Consider the following 17164-nt stretch of genomic DNA (forward strand, 5'->3'; position numbering starts at 1 on the left):
GTCTGCTTACAGTTCTGCAAAAAAAATTTTTTTTTTATTTGAGAAGCTGTATCTTTTGTATTAAATATCTCCAAAATATGTTAAAAATACTAGAAAACTAGAAATATTCTGCTTTAAATAATGTGTAAAGTTCAATAACCAAGTGAGAAATTCTCATAAAAAAATACTACATCTACTCCTTCCCGCCCACTGTCAAATACAAACTCTGCAGCCACTGTAGTTTCTCCTTCACATTTGGAAGTTGAGGGTGAAGCGAGTGAGTTGCAATCTGAAACTGCACCGCTAGATGCCACTAAATCCTACACACCAGACCTTTAACTGTCTCGCGATGTATTGTTACATTCCTATTTTAAAAGTTTAGCTACTACATTAGATGCCTCCTATGTCATCATTCGGTTTCAGGCGAGCTCAGAGATACTTTCCCTCTTCAGCAGATGAATGTGAAAACAGTCTTCTAGTGTCAAACTTTGCACATACATTACTCTGCACAGTGAAGGTTAAACATCCAAGCAGAGTAACAATAAGCAAAACACATTTTTGAGTGGTGGGGCACTTTAAGAATATGTCATTTAGAAAGACAATATCCACCTAAATTAAGGTTAATAAATTCAGACCTAGTCACAGTATCAAACCTCACCATGCCAGTGTACGATACAGACCTCTTTTTAACCCTGCAACATGTGTTCAGACATTTAAATAATGACTGCATTGTTTTCTGACAGGCAAACCTAAACTCGGACGAGAGTTGGGTCGTGGGCAGTACGGAGTTGTGTACTTGTGTGACAGCTGGGGAGGACGCTACCCGTGTGCTTTAAAGTCAGTGGTACCGCCTGATGATAAACACTGGAACGACCTGGCTTTGGAATTTCACTACACAAGGTGAGTTAATAAGATTGTGTAAAACATTACACACACAGACTTGTACAGACAGCTGCTCTGGCATGACCCCAGTAGCTGTTTGTCTCAAAAGTTATTTAATTCTTCACGTGTAACTGCCACAGGTACAAAACCCAACACTCATCACAGCTGGCAGTGCATTTTACTGACAGTCACAAGGTGTGCATTGGAAATTTCAAGTGTGAGCAGCTTGAGAAGCAGATTTTTCAGTGGACATGACAGTTGCCTTATTAAATCTCCACCCAGTATATCAAGAAATAGTTTTGACTGTTGAAGCCTTGAGGCGTTTCCATGCATGTCAGCATTTTAAGGTGTCTTAACATTGTTTGTCTTTGTAAAACAACTATGGAAAACGGCATCATATCTCTTGCCATGTTTTATCTGCTATCTTTCTTACCCTTTTCATTTTCTGACTCTCCACCTGCAGGCGCCATGTCTTTGTGCCTTGATGCATCTACTAATGTGATGCGGGACTGAGGCTGCCTTATTGTGAACAAACATACGTTAATGTACTGTGACATCAAAAGTGATTATTTTATGGTCATATGACTGAAATATTTTCCTTCCGTCTCCTTTGCATGTGTATTGCTTCAGGACTCTGCCCAAGCACGAGCGGCTCGTCGACCTGCACGGCTCTGTGATAGATCACACCTACGGAGGCGGCTCCAGCATCGCTGTTCTGCTCATCATGGAGCGACTGCACAGAGACCTCTATACAGGCCTAAAGGTGACTTGATAATGCATAGAGATGTGTTATTGTTTTATAGGTAAAGCACTGTAATCATCCACCTCACTCAAACACTTCCAGTTAAGTCTCCTTTCCCTTTCTTACTCCATCTCTTTCAGGCTGGTCTATCACTGAGGGAGAGACTTCAGATCGCTCTGGATGTGGTGGAGGGGATCCGCTTCCTGCACAGTCAGGGCCTCTTGCACAGAGACATAAAGCTAAAAAATGTCCTGGTAAGTTGAGAAAAACTAATAGTTTACACGTTTTACTCACTAGACCTTTTTAACAGCAGAAATGTCACAGCAGGAAGAACAAAGATGTAACTGTTAACATTAAAAAGACTGCCTTGCATATAGATGAGCTAGTTCCAGGGTCCTAGTGTTGTGCACGCTGGCTCACTGGCACGGCTCACTGTGACACGTAACAAAAATGGTGTCTACTTTGATTTTCCCGCTATGACCATTCAAAATGTCTGCAGTGAAAAAGGTATATTTTCACTGCAAAGTCTTGGTCTGAAGGACTTCAACACAGAAGCTGGACCCATCAGGATGCAACTGTCAACCCTCAGAAATGGTCAAACTTTGTGAACAAGTTTTTAAAGTAGCTGTAGACATTGTAGATATAAACATGGACATATAGATGATTGAGCACCTACACTGTGTATTTCTTTTTCTATTTTATTTGCTATATGGTCTAACAAGCATTGAACATTCATTTTCTAGTTGGACAAACAAAACCGTGCAAAGATCACTGACCTGGGCTTCTGTAAACCAGAGGCCATGATGTCTGGCAGCATCGTTGGAACCCCGATCCACATGGCTCCAGAGCTGTTTACAGGTACGAAGACTGAGCAGTCACATGGTCAATCATTTCATCATAAAGTAGCTCCTGATTTACAACTTAAAACTGTTCAATTGGTCAGAACTATCTGAACAAGCAGCTACTAGTGGCTGACAAAATATTAAGTCATATTCTTTCAGTAAACCCATTACGTGACCTTTTACGTACACAATGTTATCAGAAGATAAATTTGTCATTACATCATATGACGAAATGTTGCCTAACTGTGCAGGAATGTTCTATGTCAGCCTTTTTTAAGGTTTCCTTTTCATTCTGACTCTTCTCCTCGCAGGAAAGTATGATAACTCTGTGGACGTCTACGCCTTCGGGATCCTTTTCTGGTACCTCTGCACTGGTTCAGTGAAACTCCCAGAAGCCTTTGAGAAGTGCTCCAGTAAGGACCAACTCTGGAACAACGTTAAAAAAGGTACAAAAAACCCCACTACGGTCACTTTCACACCTGTAATTCTGTTTGTTAGGTCTGGAATAAGTAAACAAAACCTATATTGTTGCCTTTGAGTTGTAGTTGGGTTTGCGTTCACGCTGATTGTTTTACAAACGATCCAGCAGCGGTAAACATGACGTTGGTAGAGTAACAGGTTACCTATTAATTGGACAATTTTGGTGAAGTCAATTGGCATCATCAGTGTTATACGGATCCACGTGGGGAAATCGTGGTCTGGTGACACTTTAATGCTTCTAATGTGTTTATTTATAGATCCATGACAAAATGATTTGATGGTTTATAGATTTCTTCCTTTGACAGTTTATTCCCAGAGATGGATTTGATAGTAGTTTAGCTTTCATGTTAAAATCACGTATCTACTATCAAAGTCCCCTTGGAAGCGCACAGAGACTCTCCGGTTGATAGAAAAGTTCCCTCAGAAGACACGTCAGTCTTCACACAGGAAGCCTTTATGTTCACTATCTGAGGAAACTGTTTCTGTCTGTCTCACTTGTCTCCACGTCGCCCCCAGGAGCCAGACCCGAGCGGTTGCCCAGTTTCGATGAGGAATGCTGGCAGCTGATGGAGGCCTGCTGGAACGGGGACCCTTCCCAGAGGCCCCTGCTCGGTATCGTGGAGCCCAGCCTGCAAAGCATCGTGCGCCGACTCTGCAACTGTGGCTCAGAACAGAAAAGTAGCAGCCTCGAGGACTCAAACTGAAAACACTCCAGACAAACTAACACACGTGTGATAGGAATTCTGATCAGGAAAGTATTTTGTATTTATGAGGAACGGAGAAGAACAGGTGACCAATGAATAATGTCCTCATTGTTCACAGTTGTTGGATTTACGTTATTTATGAAGAGTTGATACAGACCAGAAGTTTGCAAATATGTGTGTTTTATTGTTTGTGCTTTGTCTGTGTATTTGTATACAAACTCTACAATATGCTTCCATCGTAGCTCCTGTGCTAATTGCTACTCGGTCGTAGGATTATTACTAGATGCAAATTGTTTTAAAAGTAGTCCATTCCCAGTGTTATGAAAAAAATATAAATATATGAAAGATTAATTTTAGATTGTATTTAAACTGAACATTTCTGCATCTATACAAATACATCTTTTTTTAATAAAATGATCTGTTACAACACACTATCGTGTCATAATTGTTAGTTTATTACTGAAGATTTTAACATTATTTTTTAAATCAGTGGTTCCAAATCTTTTTGCCTTGTGACTCATTCAAACAAGACCCTTGTTTTGTTTGACTAATTTCAGAAACCTTAAGAGATTCGATTTTTCAGTAGTTCCTAATTCGCCGGAAGCCGGAAAAATAAACAGTTCAGCGTAGCAAAATTATTCTTTCCTTCCTGCCTTTCTTTCCTGTAAATCTCTCGTGGTGGCTCAGATTTACATTGGAAATCACTGCTCTAAACATTACAAATGTTTGGAAATGGCAAAGTTTAAGTTTCAAGTAATAAATCAAGTTTGAGGCTCACCTGGAAGAGCTGGTGCCCGACATACAGCGTACAGAGTCCTTGCTGCAGCGGCCTGTGGGTTCAGGTCTGACCTGTGGGCCTTTGCTGCGTGTCATCCCCACTCTCTCTCTCCCTCTCTACCCCCTTTCCTGTCTATCTTCCACTACCCTGTCTAATAAAGAGGAAAAAGGGATAATACTGTGCACTTTGTAACAAAACCTGAGCATATGTACATTCAGTCGCTGCGGTAACTTCGGTGTGATGGCAACGTTGGAGAATTTGAAGCCTGTTCTGTAATGTAAGTGCAGTTTTATTACTCTAACATCTAGTGCTTGATGAGTACTTAATTAAAAGGCGGTTATACAAAATAATTGGTAATTAAATATTTATACATTCTTAATGGTTTATTAATTATTTAAGAGAAGAGAAGAAGTATTAGTTCATAAATTAGTAATGAAAGTAATCATTATACACACTCTGCTAATGCATTTGTGAGAATGATGTTTAATTAAATGTGGACTTTGTTTCCGTTTCAGAACCAGCTGAGCTCAGCAGAAGGAATAAATAACTGGTTGTGAAGAGCTTGTCACCACCTAGTGATTTTTTTTTTTTAACGCCTAGTCCCTTCCCTTGCTTGTACTTTAAACAGATTGCTGGACACAAGCAGTAGTTTGAACTCTCCACTGACACATCGACACTGACCAGTGACTCAACTCAAAGTCCTGCTAATATCTGGACCACCCAGCCAACCCCCATTTCTCAGATTTAAATACTTTAGGTTGTCCCTCAATCAAACCCTCTCGGCCATTGTGTGTATGGCTGAGAATATTGGAAAAGGTATTTCTTTAAAAAAAATAGCAATAAAGCCAGGAGACAGTAGGCTTAGCATAAAGACTGGAAATGTGAAAACGGTTTAACTTTGATTACAGATTTTGTTACCTGGCCTTCTGTTTCTAGACTTGCCAAACTCACCTAGCTGTGTCCCGGCTGTAGCTTCATATTGAACTAACAGATATGAGTGATATTGATCTTATAATCAAACTCTCAGCAAGAAAGCAAATGAGTATACTTCCTAAAACAAGTGAAAAAATGTGTTCCTTCTAATTGTACACCAAACTGAGTAGAATATTTAATAATTTAAACTTAAATAATTTTTCCACGATGAGCTTAGTGTTTGGTTTTCATTTATTCTTTCATTTTCAACGCAACAACCCAGTTTCTGGCAGCCGTTGTAAAAATGTTAATTTATCTTATTGGGCTATATTAAACGTGCTACTAGCAGATTCCCCTCTGAGAGCAGAAACACAATGATACCACCATTGAAACTGTCTTTTACTTGTTGAAGTTTAGTGAAATCAAGACACTCCTGTGTGTCACTACAGCTTTGACTAATACAGCAAATGGCTCTGTCCAACAGTAACAAAATCAGCCTTTCATCACCACTGAGCTTACTAATGCTCGTAGTTATGTGACTGCTTCTTGGTGCTGACTCCAGGAATGGATCGCTCCCGGGCCAAGAAATAGTCCAGCACAAAACTGCAAACTGTAGTTTTTATACATCTGTTTTTTGTGCAGATTCAACAAATGAGATATGTGTTAATTGGAGGTGCTGGTAGGTGGATTTTGTTAAATTTGGACATAGCCAGACTTGCGGTTTCCCCTGTTTCCAGACTGTATGCTAAGCTAACTAACTGCTGGCTGTACCTTCATATTTAATGTTACAATCTGCCAGAAAGTGAAATTCCCAAAGTGTTGAACTTTAACCACCAGCTGGGAAACAACAGATTCGAGTGAACATAATTTTTCGACATAAACAGGCTTTTATTTCTATAATAAAAGTCTGTAACCTGGTCCCTTTAATGTGTGATTATTCCACTTGTACAGTAGCAAGATGCACCTCGATATCGGCTGAAATGCAAAACACATACAGGAGAAAAAAACAGACGGTTTAAAAAAGTTATTTGACTTGGCACTAATAAAAACTTGAGGTAAGATGGAAATGGTAGAAAACAGTTTAATCAGTAAAAACAGGAGCGGCAGAGTAAAAGAGACAATTCTCTGTTGGGATACCAGAGTTGATATGATTGACCTGGTAGTGTTGATTCTTATGGCATGGAACTTATACATTAAATTCATATGGTTGGTAAAATGGCATCCACAAATATCACATCAATTTGACTGAAAGTAGTAACTAAGATAAAAGATATTTCCTCTCACAGAGTATCGAGCGATTCCTAAAAACAGGGAGGTTTACATATTTACTTACATTTAAAGATATGTCCTTGATTCATTTACAGGCCACTCTGTACAGTAAAAATGGATTACAGCTCAAATAGTATTACAGCACAATTCCGCATGTATTTCATTATTTTACAAACGACAAAAAGCTCCGTAGCTAACCTATAAAATACAGCTGTTTAGTCACTGAACTCCGAATGAATGCGTTCATCCTTCAGGTAAAATGATGAAAAAAAATGAGAGCGCTTTTAACGTCCATAAAAAATGTGCTCTCAGTGATTTACAAAAACAGAAAAAAAAGATGTATCAAAAGTCCTTTGAGTCCTTTTTAGGTCTGCACATGCAGGTTTCAGGGCAGGAGGGGCCCCGATGGCTGAGCGAGGCTGTGAGTCTGTGCAGCAGTGAACAGCTGCTGCCTCTGGAAACATCCTTCATTAATGAGAAATAGCTTATACAGAGCATCCATCACCAGGCAGATTCAGCCATTCGTTCTTCCTCGTTTTCAAGTTCAAAAATCCATGGAGAGCCTCTGCGGCTGTGAACGACCAGCACTCGACCGTTTTTTTTGTGCCTCTTGGACATTTCAGGTGTGTAAAGTAACTCATAAACCTGAGTCTGGACTCCTCAAACCTCAGAGTGGCACAAACACTTACAGCTCCAACAGTAACAACGTAAGCAGGCAAACCAGGAAGATGTCACAAAGTAGTTATGCATGAAAAAAAATGAGTTTCCCTGAATGTTTGCAAGTCTACAACTAAAATGACCCACCCAAAAAAAAAAAAACATTGTGTGTTCCACAGTCTTCAAAACATAATATATATCCTGGAACAAAAAAAAAAAAAAAAAGAAGCGACTGCCAACAAATCTAGGCAGTTAATTTAAAAAAAAGTGCATTGCTTCAAGTATGTAAACAAAATGATTTCTTTAAAGGGAGAGTGAGACTCGTTCTGTCGGTGTGCGTGAGCCCGGGTCAGTGCAGTGACTCCTGAGGTTTGGCACACGTGTATGAACTCACATACACACATACACACTTACACACACAAACAACTCTTTATTCAGAGGGTCGTGATGACGAGAGGAATTCCTTCTATTTTCACTTTTTTACCTTCTAAGGAAGTCCGGGTGCTTCCTGTTTGCAAGGTCAGGTGTTGAGGAGGAGCTCATGACTGCAAAGACACACGCCCTCCCGTCAGCGCGGTCGAGCGATGGTGCGTGGTTCGTGGCTGCTGGGAAGAACAGGGTGGGTGCATGGGATGGAGAGGAGGAGGAGATGGTGGTTGGATTTAGGATGGATGGAGAGGAATGTGTTGATGATGAATGCAGCGCAACACGAGAAACACAAACATAAAAGAAAAAACATGAGGTGACGAAACACACACACACACACGGACAAACACACACAGACACACACATACAGGTTGAGATAGGTGACGGAGGCTAAAATGATGCACCGATCTGAAGACAGTGATCCTGATTGTTTTAAATGAGGATCAGAGCTTCATGGGATAAAATTAAAGAATAAAAATCTATGATTTTTTGGAGAGAGAGAGAAGGAGCAAAGAATTAGCATTAGTAAACTACAATTTATGTTTCAACTGTAAATAAGATCAGCTGTATTTCAAAAATTGAGAATTCAAAATTGCCTTTAAGTAAATATACGTGCACATCTTCATGTCCTAACCAGACATCTATTTTAGTGCCTCCTGTCCTCCTTTATACTCATCTGCAGTCGCTCATACAGTAGCTGAGCTTTAATCTCACCATTTTCTTCATATTGGACGCTGTGTGCAGCTTTTCATACAAAAGTTAGAGCAGTTAAAGGAAACTTCACCATCCTCGTTCAGTGCCAAACAACACAACAGGGTGTTTAAAATAGTCTCTCTTCTAACTCTCTTGGCTTCTATCTTCTAAAATGTGTTCATAGTACAGGGAATCAAAACCTTTTAAGTATCGAATGTTGGCATAAAATGTCAGATTATAAATCTTCTAACTTTCTTTAATCAGACTGTTTAAGTTCTTGAACAGCTGCTTATATTTAGTCACATACTATAATTGTTTTTGTTTTTTAAAATAGATTTAAATTTCTTAAAGTAGTGTATCAAAAAAGTGTTGTGGCTATTAATACTGAAACTAGGGTATCGTATTTGCTTTAGTATCCAGAAATATCAAACAGTACCTGGTAACACACTGATATATTTCAGTTTATAGAAGCAATAAGTCAGCTATAACCAAACATATTTACTGTAATAAACAGCCCTGAAACAATGATAAAAAACTGGAGCTGATTGTCCACAATGAAGTAAAGGATGGATGACTGTAGAAACATCTGTGTGTTACATGAGCAGTGAGTATAAATTAGAAAGATTATTGTAATTAATCCTACACACTTTGTTCTTAGAAGAGTCTTTCTTGTTGCTTTATCACTACACGTTTGGGTCCGATTAAATCAGCGTTATTAAACTGTAGAGGATCCCTCCACGCTGTGGTTGGGGGTAATAGCAGGATGTGTGCTGTCTTCATTTGGTTTAACTTTAACATTTAAGATAATTAGGTGGAAATGAGACAGACTACAAGCAATGAAAACAACAATCACTGAGGACGGTCGACACAAATCGTAGTTTGACGCAGACATTTGAACAAACACTGAATGACTTCAGTGACACACAGTGACACGACACTGGACACGCTCACAGGTAGAAAACACTTTACATGATACTGTTTGATATTTATTTGTGTGGGTCTCAACTCACTCTGATCCTGATGAGTCACCGTCCACCGTCCCCGCCTTGATGCTCATGGCAACACCGTTCAGCTGATCTGGCAGGCTGGGTTTAGCCGGACGGACCCGACTGTCGCTAGACGAGGAGTCCTGCGGAGACGCCGTGCCGGGGGCGTTTTCACAGAGTTCATTGTGGATGCGGTTGAGACCGTTTCTCTCTACAATCGGAGAAAGCTGCTTCTTCTTCAGGATTCCTGCACCGGATAAAGACAAGATGTTTTTTTTTATGAAAACAGACAGGGAAAAATAAAAAAAATCACATATAATAATCATAATATTGCTGTTTCTCTTGTGTCATTATCTTGAAACAATAAATACAAGAAGCAGAATCACTCAGACCAGGTGAAACCACCTCATGGCAATGGAATAGTTAATTAATTATTAATATTAATTTGTTGACAATATATTTAACTCCTGCAGGTTTGCATGGGGCTCAACTTTACCTTTGTGAGGGTGGCTGTTGAGGTTTGGCAGACTGGGCAGCAGCACCGTCATGGCGTCCTGCGTCCTGCTGTCTAATAACGTCCGGCCATCGCGGCCAAGACTCATTTCTGCATTGGTGTCCAGCTTCAGTCTGTCTGAACCTGCGAACTCGCCGTCACCTGCATAATCTCCAGGCCAGTACATTTTACTCAAACTGTTGTCTGAAAAACAGAAACAAAGAATTAATTAAAATGTTTTATATGGAATTAACCTGAAGAGAACCCTAATGGGTTTACTCTCCACTAGTGTGTGGCGTTGCAGCTGTAACACTGGCAGGTGTTTGTGCTCCTTAGAGGCGATATGAGATCAGCCCCAGTTTGTGCCTCACGTTTTACAATTGCATTCGAGTCACACATCCAATTTTCTGCCAAAAAAATTGGAACTTAACCCAATGTGTTAACCCAGAGCTTAACGACACTTAAACTGAAAGTATTTCTAGTCCTCAAGGACTCTTCTATCCATCTGGATGAAGAAATATCTGTTTCACAATAAACAAGATTTTTTTTTACATGTTTGTCATCTTTGCTCGTTTGGGTGAAACACAGGCAAACTTATACACATGATTTTGTAAGAAAATAAAAGATATTGGAAACAAACGTCAATATCACTAATAATAACTTTTTGTAATTGATTTCTGAAGTTTATGTCATGCAACACATGGGATATTTTTCCATCCAGATGGTTAAAAGAGTCTTTTAGGATTTGAGAAATACCTTCAGGACAGCAGGAAGCATTCTGACGCTGTGACTTAAATGTAGTGATGAAACATGAGAAGCACATACTGGGGATGGGTTTAGATGAGCTTCCATACCGTGTGGTTGTGGTCTCTTGCCCACATTAGATGCCAGGTTTTCCCAGCATTCCTCCGGGGGGAGTGGACCCTCCTCGTCCTCGCTGTCGGAGGAGTGTGTGGAGGCGTAGGAACCGCTCTGGTCATCCTCTAGAGACAGGTCGCTGTCTGAGTCGCTGTCACGATCTACACGCAGACGGAGAGGAGAGATATTGTCGTACCAATCAATACAGGTTTTTTAAATATAGTTTTGGGGGTTTTTATTGGAAAGGACAGCTGAAGATAGACAGGAAAAGGGGAGCCACAGGAATGAGAATGAGAAAAAGTACCATCCAAGTGCTCTTTAGTCTCATGGAAGAGTGACGTGTGGTCGTTCAGAGCGATGTGCGCCTGACTGTTACTTAACCCGTCGTCCCTGAAAAGACACAAGAAATCAGTTACCAGCTGCTCCTGTCCCTCTGCCATGTAATTCTGCATGTCAGTCTTTAATTTCCACATTATTTCATTTTACCGGAGGACAAATGGCACGTAGCTCTGCTGGCTCTTGCCGCTCTGCATGGTGCCGTTCAGAGACACACTGGAGTCTCCAAAGGGAAGGTGATACAACCGGCCGTCCATGTAGTTTGTGTTGCATTTGTAGCCCTGCATATACAAAGACGAGGAGAGGAAATATTAGCGTTGTAAGAAAAAAAAATGCTTAAAGGACTGGTGTTATTCTATATCTTCTTATTGTCAACAAATCCCATGAAAACACCAAAGTCAATAATGTGTGAGCTAGGGAAGTTTAAAACTTTCTCTCTGACTCTCAACCAACTGAAGAAAAGAAGCAAATAAACACCTACATTTATTAATCACTAATTAATACGTAATGTTTAATATTTTCTGTAAAAAACCTTGTTTTGTGTATTTTCATGTGCGATTTTCATTTTGAAAAAATTGAGCAACTTGATTTTTTTTTTACTTTTAGCTCTGGATCAGAGCAACCCACAGTGGGGCCCACCAGATATTTATAGAAGAAAAAACTTAAAAAATACAAAAACATTTTTTAATATAAATCACTGTTTGTGCTGCTTTTGTAGGATAAAAAAGATCTTAAAAAGAAAAAAAAGAAATATTAAAGTATTTCTGATTCTGATTCTGATTCTGATCTTTAAATATGTAGGATCACTACAGCAGCACAGCGGGCAGAGTGACACTTTTTGCATTTGTCCCGTGGCCCGCCATTAAGTTTCAGTTTTGGGAGTCCAATTAGGCACCTTTGACCTAGACAGGTGGTTTTAATAGACTGTGGTATTTATTTTAACATTAATGTTCAGTGGTTATTACATTTTACAATTAGCTGTTAATTAATTCAAACTATTTGTTCTATTTGCTTCTATATCAGGCTCAAGCTCATTGGTTTCTACTAAAAACGTAACCTATAAAAACAGGTCACAAAGTTGACTGGAGGTAGGTTCCGGTTTTTGGAAACAGATGTTGTAATAATGATATAAATATATTAACTGCCTGGTCTGACATCATTACAGAAGATGTGACGTATACGAGTCAGCAGTTTGAGTGGGTTTGTTTGGGAAAAGCTCCCAACATGTAACTAAAGCTGATCCCAGAGGTGTCTGACTGAATGGAGCATTCTCTGGGTTTGTGGCGAGGGACTCACAGAGGCCTTGGATTTGATCATATGATCCGGGCGCTTGCGGCTGCAGCAGTATTTCATGGCATTCCTTGCTTCTTTATTGAAGACAATGCGGAAGAAGAAAACAAAGGGACCCTGGAGGTTGGATGACAGAAGAGAAGAAGAGGGTCAGAAAAAACGACAGAAATCCACCTTTCAAACTGATGTTGGAGTGAACTGGAGGGCTCACCTGCACACAGTTGAACCCAGCGAACAGGTAGTGGAAGATGATCATGTCGCTGTTGACGGAGAGGAGCGCCAGAAAACACGTGACTGAAACCAGGAAGAGAACGCCACCTGCAGTCTTCAGGCCCGAGCTGCAGAATGAGAAATCACATGAGGGAGAAAACAGAGAAGAGTTATTGAGGAGCTGTCAGGATGATTTCAGTGCATTCACTGATCTGAAGATGGAGCTTGATGATAAAGCAGCCAGAATGCACTGAAGCCAACATCAGGAGGAACAGAGCAGCACATTGTCTCAAAGAGAGCTGTGATCCTGAACATTGTTTAGCCCTTTAAAAGCCCCATTTTATTGTAACTATGTACAATTTATGGAGAGGGTAACTTTCACTGCGGACTGTACATGACAAATCAATCTTTTAATCTAGTGTAAACAATAAGAGGATATTTCTTTAAGTTTTCCAGTCATTTGCAGATTAATCGTGGTCTATGAAATGTCAAAAATAGTGAGAAAATCACAACTATGCATAGCCCAGAGTGAGTCAGTTGTCTGGTTATGTTTGACTAAAAGGCAGAAATCAATTTATTCAGTTTCAGTAGAATATGTTACATTTTTATATCAACTAATAATTTCTGCTCTGATGTTTCAGCCTTGTTGTAAAATCAGTTCTTGCGATTATCTCCGGCTGTGCTGATTTTGTGCATTTGAGAGCAAGAAGGACATTTTTTAGTTGGACTATGTCATAAGTTTAAATTTTTAAACAAATAAGAGACGACACAGACAGCTTGTTTGTTGGCTGTGACAGGAAGAAGCAGTTTTTCCAGACTAAATTCATTAAATTTTGCTTGGCCGCCACTGTGAAGATTTAGAGGAAAGGCTGCATTCACAAAACTATAGTTGGATAAAAACATATTGTTTAGATTTATTTTGTGCTCGCGCTGTAGATTTGTTGTTAATAAAGTTCCACACTAGTACATCTGCTGTTTCTTCTTTAAGGTCAGATCTGATGTCATTGTTATTAATAGCTGATAGGAATTCCATTATTGACATCCTCTAAGTGGTTGCTGGTCATGTTTTACTGGTTTGATTAGAAAGTTTTATGCTGGGAATTTCCCACCACTGAACAGTGTTATATTTGATGAAACTGTTGGGACACTCACACACGAGGCTGTTTCTTCTCAATGTTGTTGTGCCTCAGTGAGCAGGAGGCTCTGGACGACAGGATGTACAGGAAGATGTTCATCTGTGGACACGACATCAAAGTGCATCACAACAAGGCAGGAGAAACATCGAACTCATTTTTCTGTCTGAACTTTCCCTTCACGGTTTGATGTTTGAGTAAACTCATACACCTGCTGACGGTGATTTCATTCGAACAGTGACGGGCGTGTTCACTGTAACAACATGTGCGCTCTGATGAGATCACCATGAGTCGGCATGTGACATGGACCACTGCATTGCTAAAGACTAGATAACCCATGAATAGAGTGGAAAACAAACCACTTTATCTTCTGCTTTTAAAGGTGTATCATATGTTCTGCAGGGACTCACCGACGCTACCATGGCGATGGGTCCAGCAAAGCTCCAGATGAGAGTGTCGTACATAGACAGCCAACAAAAATCTGGGTTCCCGTAGCCTTCAGGGTCCAGTCCCACTGCCAGACCTGCAGACAGACACACACAGACAGACAGTAGCATCAGACAGTCACATATATGGTATTAACAGTATGTTTGTGAGCCTGTAAATGGAACGATTGTTTTCCTTTTGTTGATGTTTTCATTGCATTACCAGGCAAATCCATCAGTTCTTATTATTTAATCACTTTTTGTTTTCTTTTTTTTTTTACTTTTTTGGGGTGTTTTGTTTGTTGCATTATTCTTGTTCGTTTCTTGTCTAATTCCTGCAGCTACAGTTGTAAGATACGTTTTGAAAACTGCTATGAATAAATAAAAAAATAAATTAATAATAATATGTTAAAAAAGGTGACCTGATTTTCTCTGAGTTACGTTACATTTTATGTATCTATAAGTTCATTTATATAACTGGCGTGACAGTGTTGAGTAGTTGCTGCTTTTCGTTTGAGGGTTCATACCTGTGATGAAGGCGGGCACTCCCCAGCCAATCAGGTAGTAGAATCTCATGGGTCCATAGTTGATGTCTCGCACTTCGCTGATCATGCGGTAGATGTGCAGCCCCTCCAGGAAGAGCCAGGAGAAAGTGCAGAGGTAGAAGAAGTGCAGCAGGATGGCAATGACCGTGCACACAAACTGCAAACAGCGGGGAGATTAAAACATTAAGAGACGAAAGGAAACATTATCAATTAAGTAAAACAGATGGAACAGAAACTAATTGATTACCGGGTTGTCTGCCTGGTTGATGCCCAGGATGAAGATGAGTTCGGAGAGGAAGAGAGCGGTGGCTCCGTTGTTGATTATACTCGTCTTGTTGCACTGCATGGCTCTCAGACAGAGGAGGAAGATCGTGGTGAGGAAGAGGAAGCCCAGCGTCACTCCGACTGTACTCCACGTCAGGATTTTGATCGGCAGAATCTCTCCGTTCTGACACAAACATGACGAGTTAGAGAAGTTTTTGATATGTGCGGTTATGGTTAAGTTAAAAAAAAGGTTTTAGTGTCACTCACCTCCCTCCTGGAGATGTCCATGAGCACGGCGAAGCTGGTCATGTGATAACACTGACAGCTGATGTGGGTGCTGTTTCTGAAAACCACCTCGCAGCCCTTCGCCGACCAGCCGCCGTTCCCACCACTGACATAAAACACAACGACCAGAGAACAATGTGAGGATAAGTTTCAGCTGTGTGTGTGTGTGTGTGTGTGTGTGTGTGTGTGTTTGTGTGTCTGTGTGTGTGTTGTACTCACAGTATGCTGTGGTTCCAGAAGACACAGATGGGTTTGGAGCGCTCCTCAGTGGTGACCAGGCGGAACTGCACAGTGATGGGTTTGTCCAGTGTATGCTGCAGCAGCTCGTCGTTGTCGTGGACGGTGATACTGACCACCGGTGTGTTGATGACCGGACGCTTTGGCACCCTAATGAAAAAAATGTATTATATCATGGACATCATAGGGCCTTTTTAAATTAAAACTAAAACTTTCCTGGAAAGAGAAACATTTTTGTGTTATCTTCGCCATTTTTGTGTATTAATGTATATATTTAAGATGTCAAATAATACAAATTTAATTTAATCAAATCAAATCAAAAACTAAGAGCTATTGTAAAAACTCCTGCGAGTCGAGATCAGCTCTGCAATGTCTGACATACTATAACTTTCAGCTTTCAATTTATTTTGAAAAAAAGTTTATTTAAAAAGAAAAAACTAAGATATTTGAAACTAAGGTCTACCAGCCAAAATAGATCAGTTAAAAAAATCTGGATCAAAGTTATATATATATATATTTATTCACAGAAGTCTCTGCATTTGGATTTCATGGGGGATTGTTTAAGAAATCCTTTGCATCAAATTAAAATGCTTGAGACGTCCAGGTGGCAGAGTAGTTAAGATTCTGAACTATCAGTGCAAAAATGACCTATTAAAATACTCAAATGTCCAGTGTGTAGGATTTAGCAGCAGATTACAACCCCCTTACTTTACTCTCCCATTCCAAGTGTAACATACGTGTAAACATGTAAACATACATATGAATATTATATTCCATTTCTGCCAATAGAAATAATAAATGTTACACACTGGACCTTTAAGCATTTAATTTTCACTGTGCTTCAGTTTATTATCTTTCTTACCGCAGACTTCTCTTGTCAGGATCATAGCTCTCTGGTAACAGCGCGGCCAGGCTGTGGAAGATGATCACACTGGCGATGGCGTCCTGCTGGCTGTCGTCAGGGTGGCGTTTTTTCCTGTTGGCTGAGCGGTTCCTCAGCAAGGACTCTGGGAAGACATCCAGGTGTCTGTGGCCCTTGGTGTCAACAGGGGGTTGGAAGACTGAATCAGGGAGCGTGACGGCCGTCTCCAGGTCCGCAGGACGAGGACCCCTCAGGGACTGGTACCGCGGGAGTTTGGCTCCGGCAAAATTCATCTTTTTTAGACGATCCACGGAGATGACTGTGGATAAAAACACACACAGGCGGAGTCAGAGAGCTCTGCTGTTGAAGATGGGAACCTCTGGAGTCTCTGTTAACACCTCCGCTGTTTAAGTGTCCTTGAGTTAAAGACACATCTCCAGGGTTGTTCTGTAGCTCACAACGACCTCTGATCAGGATTACAGAAATACTCAGAAACTCCCCAAGTCAAATACACTTCTCTAAGTCATCAACATTCAATCAACCATTAAACAGTTGATTTATACAGTATTTTCTGTAAATGTTATCTCTCTACTAGTGGTCGGTGCCTTTTCAAAGCCTTCTCCACACAGGCATGAATTGCTTTCATTTAAATGTCAATATATATGTTTGTTTTTTTTTACATTTGTTCTTGATAAATGTTGCAACATTTGATGTTTTTGCTATCAGAGCTTGAACAATAAGTAAAAATGTCAAACATTCCCTAGTTCTGGCTTCTCAGTTGTGAGGATTTGATATTTGTCTTGTTTTCTGTGATATATTTTTGGGGTTTTGGACTGTTGGTCAGACAAAACAAGATATTTGAAAACATCACCTTTT

At 40.2% G+C, this 17164-nt stretch overlaps 2 protein-coding genes across 2 annotated transcripts in view; one reads left to right on the top strand and one right to left on the bottom strand.

The window, feature by feature from the left end:
* The window catches only part of dstyk (dual serine/threonine and tyrosine protein kinase), a gene marked incomplete in the record, with an annotated part of 14353 nt that extends 10394 nt beyond the window's left edge, over positions 1-3959 (top strand). Inside the window, 6 exon segments of the mRNA XM_035661393.1 lie at positions 723-879; positions 1492-1624; positions 1744-1857; positions 2347-2461; positions 2757-2891; positions 3442-3959. Of these exon segments, the coding sequence (XP_035517286.1) occupies positions 723-879; positions 1492-1624; positions 1744-1857; positions 2347-2461; positions 2757-2891; positions 3442-3629 (842 nt within the window).
* A 5301-nt stretch (positions 3960-9260) lies between these two features.
* celsr2 (cadherin, EGF LAG seven-pass G-type receptor 2) overlaps positions 9261-17164 on the bottom strand; it is a 61314-nt gene continuing 53410 nt past the window's right edge. The window contains exons 20-33 of the mRNA XM_035661390.1: positions 16289-16607; positions 15409-15576; positions 15172-15295; positions 14888-15088; positions 14623-14797; positions 14081-14193; positions 13690-13772; positions 12539-12665; positions 12334-12444; positions 11188-11318; positions 11006-11091; positions 10698-10862; positions 9847-10047; positions 9261-9597 (exon numbers count right to left, since the gene is read on the bottom strand). Coding sequence (XP_035517283.1) covers positions 9371-9597; positions 9847-10047; positions 10698-10862; positions 11006-11091; positions 11188-11318; positions 12334-12444; positions 12539-12665; positions 13690-13772; positions 14081-14193; positions 14623-14797; positions 14888-15088; positions 15172-15295; positions 15409-15576; positions 16289-16607 — 2231 coding nt within the window. The 3' untranslated portion in view covers positions 9261-9370. The remainder of the gene's footprint in view (positions 9598-9846; positions 10048-10697; positions 10863-11005; positions 11092-11187; positions 11319-12333; positions 12445-12538; positions 12666-13689; positions 13773-14080; positions 14194-14622; positions 14798-14887; positions 15089-15171; positions 15296-15408; positions 15577-16288; positions 16608-17164) is intronic.

The sequence above is a fragment of the Morone saxatilis genome, unplaced genomic scaffold (genome assembly GCF_004916995.1).
Source record: "Morone saxatilis isolate NCDOM2014 unplaced genomic scaffold, NCSU_SB_2.0 Contig18, whole genome shotgun sequence".
In the NCBI taxonomy this organism is placed as follows: Eukaryota; Metazoa; Chordata; class Actinopteri; family Moronidae; genus Morone; species Morone saxatilis.